We start from the raw sequence: 7178 nt of genomic DNA on the forward strand, positions 1-7178 counted from the left end.
GCTAGTTTTTCCCCCGATGCCCGATTTACTTGAAATTTGGCACACATGTGCTCTTGGACATACTCATTGTATTTATAATATATATAATCTTATTGTAAGTCACTTTGGATAAAAGCGTCAGCTAAATGACATGTAATGTAATTTTCTATTATTCAGTAAACGACGAAGGTGGCATTTTGAGAGGCTTTCATTTCTAAAATGGTAGATCAGAATGTCCTGTTTATCACAGAGTCACACATTGGGGATGTGTACTCGCTGCCTGAAGTGGAAATACTGTGTAATTGTTGATTGTTTCCTTTTAAATCCAATCTGAAATTGACCAGAAGTAGACTCGTAAAAGCTTTTGAAGACTCATGTATGGTATTTCATCTTGGACGGGTACATCAGAATGTCCTGGTTACCCCTGAGTGATACCTTGGGGATGTGTACTATCCATGAAATTATCATGTAACTATTGATCGTTTTCTTTTAAATCTAATCTGAAATTGACCGCGTTTCGCGGTTAATGGCGACTGGTCATTAACCGTCGGACTCTTGGCTGCGCTTCTAGCCGTCCGGGCGGTGCCCGACATGAGGAGTAGCGAGGACTCGTCCAAAGCTTTAATTCTTATTATTCCTCGTCCTGCAGGATCACAACTTGTTGATAAAACAGAAGCTTAACTTAAGTCCAATTGCTCCTCTAAGTCTCTCTTTGATTGACAGAAGTCTGAGCAGGGGGGTAGGGGGCGGAAGTGATTGACAGTTAAATGATTCACAGTTGCAAATGAACACTTGTCCACTCGTGAATGAGACAACATTATTTCTCATGGCGATTTGAATACAAGTTTAAAAGAAACAGCATTTATTCTGAACAGTCAGAAGAAAATCCAATATTTGTTCTAATGGATGTATTTCTATTATTCTCTGTTCTATTAGTATTGTTTTTAATCTATTATCAAATTCGTTTTCAGTTTTTTTCCTTTGGGGGACTATTTCGGCATGTATGTAATTTGACAAGAAAGCTGCATTTTAATAATAGGGTTACTTATATATTATTATTATGACTTCTTGTTTTTCTTCTGTTCTGGTAGCTTTTATTTATTGTACTTGTCGTCTCTTCTCCATAAAATCTCACACTGAGACGCTGTTATTGGGCAAATTACTGCAAGCCAAAGGTCAAAGGTCAACGGCTGGAGGGACCTCGGGTACCTTGAAGTGGCAGTTCGAGCTGACCTGGGATCAGCGCTGATGGGTAAGTGTGTCCGCTGTCCCTCCAAGGCGCCAACCACCGATCAAAGGCTGATCCAGGATCAGTTGCACATTGAAAACATTTCAAACCAAAAAACCCAAATGATTAAGTTAATTTCCTCTGCTGATGACCGACTAACACTACAGAAGAAGAAGAACACCGTGGTATTACTTTCATGTAAAAGGCTTTGGAGACCTGATGGAGGACACAGGACGGAGGAGAAGTAATGGAGGAGATAGGACGGAGGAGAAGTGATGGAGGAGATAGGAAGGAGGAGAGGTAATGGAGGAGATAGGATGGAGGAGACGTGATGGAGGAGATAGGACGGAGGAAAAGTGATGGAGGAGATAAGATGGAGGAGACGTGATGAAGGGGACAAATGGAGGAGACCTGATGGTGTCTTTGTCTTCCGCCTGTTGTCCATTAACAGCTTGGGGGGGCTGCTGGCTTTTAAAGCTGAGCCCCCCGACACACACACACACACACACACACACTTAACGTCTCCTGATCATTATTTAATGAGGTGATCAAACAGTACAACGTTTTAAAGTGACTTCACAACTGGAAATAAGACACATTTTAGACATTTGAGAAGAGACTTTAGAGACAGAAGAGACATTAGTGAAAGATGAGACATTAGAGACATAAGACTAAAGAGACAACATAGATATTAGAGACAGTCCTCTTTCTTCTCCGCCTTCATCCTCCTTCTTCTCCCTCCCTTCCTCCTCTTCTCCTTGCTTGTCTCCTCCCCCCTCTCCTCCTCTATCTCTACTTCCTCCTCCTCCCTTTGCTCCCGCTGTTCCTCTTCCTCCATCCTCTCCTCCCTTTGCTCCTGCTGTTCATCTTCCTCCATCCTCTCCTCCTCCCCCCCTCTTCCTCCCCCTCTCATTACAATAGAAAACTATAGCAAACTTACTGGACCTCATTGTGAGTCAGCAGGTGCACGTGAGCCGTGGCTCAATTAATGCACGTGCTGCGCACACCAACAATGCGCGAAAGAAAGACATTTTGAGAATAATAATGATAATAAGAACTCAATTATAAACAGAAAAATGATTAACAATAAGAACAAAACGTGTAATAATATTTACAAGAAAAAGAATAAAGGATACAATTAAAATAAGTAATAAAAGTAATAAACTCGTTCATTGAGGATTTTCATCTTGATTTTTAATTGTTATTTTTATTTCTTGTGTAAAGCTATTACCATTTTGATAATGATAATAATGAAAATAATAAGGCTGATTGATTTCAAAGATTCTACAGCTCATTAAAGTGCTAATGTTCCATTTCATACTGTATATTTGTGCTATTTAGTATACTATAAAAAATACATATGTTTGGATATAAAATAATATGTTTTCCTCATTGAGTGTTAAACCAGAACTTGAACTAGCTGCTGAAAGGAAACCTCATTTCATTCATATTTATGATCATAAACAAGACTATCTGCAGGTGACGTCATGATGACGTGTGGTCATTCGAAAAGAACAAACACGTGCACGTTTTTTTCATAGAACCGTTATAACTTTATTTGTAAAAAAATGGCCGCAGCAGTAAATAGAATAAAAATCTCTTTATGTACAAAATACAGATTTTATGAATGAAAACCAGACGGGTAAAATAAATAAAATAAGCATCAGTTGGGGGTTGGGGGGGGGGCTACCAGAGAGGGGGGGTCTATTCTTTACTCTGTCACGAGCGGTCAAACACGATTCCACGCTCGCTTTTCTGCTTCAGCACGCGACTAATTGTAAAACTGACTTTTCACCTCCGAGATGGGGGGGGGGGCAAAGTGCACGGGCTTTAACAAGGAACCAAAAAACAAGGAATTGATCTCATTCATACATTTAAACACGTGACTATAAATGAGCCATAAGGCAAACAGTGAATCTGTCTCAGTCCACACAGACGGTCCTCTGTCTCGTCTGTCCTCTCTGTGTCTTATGTCCCATGTCTCCTCTGACCTGGGTCAGTAGACGCCCGGCACGAAGCTACGGAAGCCGAAGAGCGCGTCCTGCGGCCGGTATCCGTAGTCCTCCGGGGGGCTGCCCGGGCTGGAGGCGCAGTAAGACGGGGATGAAGAGGAGGAGGAGGAAGAGGAGTCGCTGGAGCTCCAGGAGCGGGCGTCGCTCCCGGGGCTGGACGCGTCCGCGAGTCGCACGGAGCCGCGCAGCAGAGGCGCGTCTCCGGCTTTCCCAGCCTGCAGGTCTGCGATGCGCACGGTCTCGGAGAGGGCCCAGATGTAGTTGTGCGCGAGGCGCAGCGTCTCAATCTTCGTGAGTTTGGTCTCCTCCGCGCACGCGGGCAGCAGCTCGCGCAGCGTGTCCAGTGCGTCGTTCAGGTTGTGCATGCGGTTACGCTCGCGGTCGTTGGCTTTCACGCGCCGGTTCTTCCTCACCACGGGCACGGAGCCGCGGCCCCGACGCCGCTTCTTCTGCTGCTCGGGCTGCGGTGACGCGCAGCGTGCACTCCCGCGGGAGTCCTCGTCGTCTGTGCGCGTGAAGAAGTCGCAGCTGCTGCTGTCGGAGTCCATGGCGCGAGGAGCTCTGCAAGGACAAGAAAGCGTAAGGACCACGTGCACTGCGTGTTGTGCGTGTGTAACGGGATGTACTGCTACATGTGCGTGCGTGCGTAAAGAGCCCCGCAAGTAGCGGAGACGCGCCGGTGCACTTACCTTGGGTTAGTGGAAGGTCGCGAGAGTTCTGAGCAGGACAAGCGGCACGCGCCTCTTTGAGTTGTTCTGCTTTGGATGAGCTCGTGCGAGCCGTTGGGCCTGCGCGCGCTTATATAGTGAGGATGGACAAAGCACCCCCCCGCACGGTTGCCCCGTGCCGAGCGGGCTGCTCATTAACATAACGACGTACAGAGAAGCGTGCCGGTGATCATGGACAGCCAATCAGAGGCCGGCCACGCGAGCGACACGCAGCCCCCTCCACAGCAGCCTCCCCCCCCCTCACCGGGAGACTGAAAAGACCAAACACACCTCCAGAGTTAAAACCAAAAACATTAAAAAGAGAAAGAATGAAGAAAGAAGAGTCAGGAGGATCCCCTCCCCATCCACCCCCTCCACCCCCCCACCCCCCCACCGGGCAGAGACACGCTCCGGAGAACCCCCCCCTCCCCCCCCCGTTGATCCTCTGTTACAAGAAACACTGACTGAGACACAAACAGCTACAGAAAGTTTTATCACACAAAGAAACTCAGAAGATTGTCTTTAATTTAAATCTTATTTTGAAAGGTTTTACAAAGTGCTTCACAATAAAATCACTTTGCATAAAATTCAGATTAAAAAGACACAAAAGATGAGCAACCACTGCAGAAACATCAGTTTTGAGTGGTAAGAGGTTATTATATTATGTTATGTTATTTTATTTTAACAACGAATAATATCATGTTAAAGAAAAAATATATGTCTATTACTGAGCATTTCAACCATAAGGAAACAAACCCAGAGGAACAAGAAACATCGTCATTATTATTCATCAAATAAGCCGATGTACAACTTGTTATAGATAAGATCCATTATAAGTCCAGTTTAAGGTCTACAGTGTGTTAGTGTTTTAGTGGAGGTTTAGTGTGAAGAGGTGTGTCTTTAGTCTGAAGATGTGAAGGCTCTCTGTGGTCCTGATGTCATCAGAGAGCTCCTTCCACAATTTAGGAGCAGGACAGCAACGAGTCGAGATCTAGTCGAGTGTTTTGCTCTCAGTGAGGGAGGAACAAGCAGCTTGATGTTGGGATGGAGGGTTTCACCATGTCCTGGATGGAGACTGGACCCCATCCATTCACAGCATGCTACGTGAGATGAGCTGCAGGAATGAGAAGTTCAGTCTTGTGACTCTATGTTGTAATTTCATTGGTTGGGAAAAGTGGGATAAATTCTTTGCATTATCAAAATCAAAGAAACATGTATCACTCTGAGGAACCTCTCAGGAGGAATATGATGAATAAAGATGAGTCGGATGAAACAGGTTAAAGGTCACAGAAACAGCTGAGGTTGGTTTTCGTCTCAGTTCAAATGTTTTTTTTTAGTTATAGAGTTCTCTAAAACAAATGTTTAAAATATACACAATATAAAATAATAATATACAGTATGATGGTAAGAGGAAGATTAAATCTTATTATAAAAGAATTATAAAGGTCACATGGAGATCAATTAATTAAAGGATTCTTCTTCTTCAGTTGACCCGTCCCGAGTGTTTTTTAAAGACGTCTTTATGAGACAGCCATTACATTTTCCATCCATTATTCCATTTATTGCGTTAGCAGCTCAGCAGAGACCTGCAGAGTCTTTCTGCTGCCTCATTCTGCAGGGGGGGGGGCAGTCATTTATAAATAATTACACAATGTTTAGAGTCTTCAGGCATGTATAATATATCAAAGCGATTATAAGGTGGATTGTTCCATTGTGGAGCTCTTTCTTTCAGGCCTCTTGGTCCCTGGTCCAGATCCAGCTCCAGATCCTTTGTGCTGCTTTCTTTCTGCCTGAGCCGCTCCATTGGACCTTTCTTATTCAAATGTCCCAGCGGGAACAAAACCAGAGCAGGACACAAATCATGTCCCCCAGACCGTGGGGAGGCCTCCACTAGGGTCCAGCAGGCTGCACCAGGGCTCATGAGGTCCCCCAGGGTCCACAAGGCTCAACCTTGGGTCCACTATGGTCCACAAGGGTCCACAAGGCTCAACCTCGGGTCCACTATGCTCCACTATAGTCCACTAGAGTCTACAAGGGTCCACAAGGCTCAACCTCGGGTCCACTATGCTCCACTATGGTCCACTAAAGTCCACAAGGCTCAACTCGCGTCCACTATGGTCCACGAGGGTCCACATGTTCTCCTATTAGTACCACTACTAGTACAAGGTCTCCACCCGGCCGGCAAATGGGCCACTGGTCCTGGAGGTTTACTTTAAAAAAGATTCTTCTTCTTCTTCTTTACATGTATGTCATGAGACCTGTTGTGTCTCCAGAGAGAGACACTCTACTCACAGATGAGATTGTTCCTAGAGGTCCTTGAACGCATCATGTTGCTGTTTGGTGGGTTGCTTTTGAGTAGATTCCCATTCACATGTATGTGTTTGTGTGTTTGTGTGTGTGTGTGTGTGAGTGTGTGGATGTATCTGCATGTGTGTGTGTGTGTGTGTGCATGTGTTGCTAAATGAAGAGAAGAAGAAAGCAGCAGAGTGAGACCTCTGACAGGATTAAATCTCTCACACGAGATGTGATCAAATTCAAATGAAGTGAAACACGTGAGAAAAAAAGAAGGAATGAAATAAACCAAAGGCCCCTCCCCCAAACACACACACACACACGCGAACACTATCTCACACACACACACACACAATGAAGAGAAGAAGAAGCTGGAGGACTGTGGAGACCAACAGAGAGAATGTTAACGTCATTGTCTGATGTTGTAAAACACTTCATTTAATAACCTTTGATAACCATCTTTGATTTAATGTGAAGATAAATATATACGATAGTATTTAAATAAATATGATAGATATAAATACGATAGTACTTATTTATAGTAACAAACAACACACGGTTCATTAATGCTCTAAATGCACATTAAATACACATTACATCATTTCCAAGAAGAAAACACAAAAACACTCTTTTTAAAATGTGGATTTGTGGAAGTCTCTATTTCTATTTTTTTGTTAAATGAAAAACCGAAATACAACCAAAGTTTATTAAGATTAATAGTGGATTGCTTGGAGATGATGGACCAGAAGGAGCACCACGACGAGCAGAAGGAGCAGAAGGAGCAGGAGGAGCAAGAGGAGCATGGAGTTTGTGGCGTTGCCATGGCGCCTGGGTCCAGACTGTCCCCTTTGTGTCCACTAATGTTGAGTAAACTGGAGGTAAATTATGACCCTGAGCAAACAGCCGCAGACAAGTGAATAGGAAGCTGCTGCTGCTCCCAGAATGCAACAGGAGATTGAT

General features: G+C 44.4%; 1 protein-coding gene across 1 annotated transcript; it reads right to left on the reverse strand.

Annotated features, from left to right (window-relative positions):
- Positions 1 to 2777: 2777 nt before the first annotated feature.
- Positions 2778 to 4074, reverse strand: neurog1 (neurogenin 1). The gene is made up of 2 exons (XM_037461518.2): positions 3909 to 4074; positions 2778 to 3780 (listed from the first exon to the last, which is right to left on the reverse strand). Exon 2 carries the CDS (start codon positions 3765 to 3767, stop codon positions 3204 to 3206), a length of 564 nt encoding a protein of 187 aa, XP_037317415.1. The 5' UTR covers positions 3768 to 3780; positions 3909 to 4074; the 3' UTR covers positions 2778 to 3203.
- Positions 4075 to 7178: the final 3104 nt, after the last annotated feature.

The sequence above is a fragment of the Pungitius pungitius genome, chromosome 2, assembly GCF_949316345.1.
Source record: "Pungitius pungitius chromosome 2, fPunPun2.1, whole genome shotgun sequence".
NCBI lineage: Eukaryota > Metazoa > Chordata > Actinopteri > Perciformes > Gasterosteidae > Pungitius > Pungitius pungitius.

Bases quoted from the DNA above. Each gene is read 5' to 3' on its own strand.
- neurog1 (XM_037461518.2), bottom strand. From the start codon at position 3,767: ATGGACTCCGACAGCAGCAGCTGCGACTTCTTCACGCGCACAGACGAC.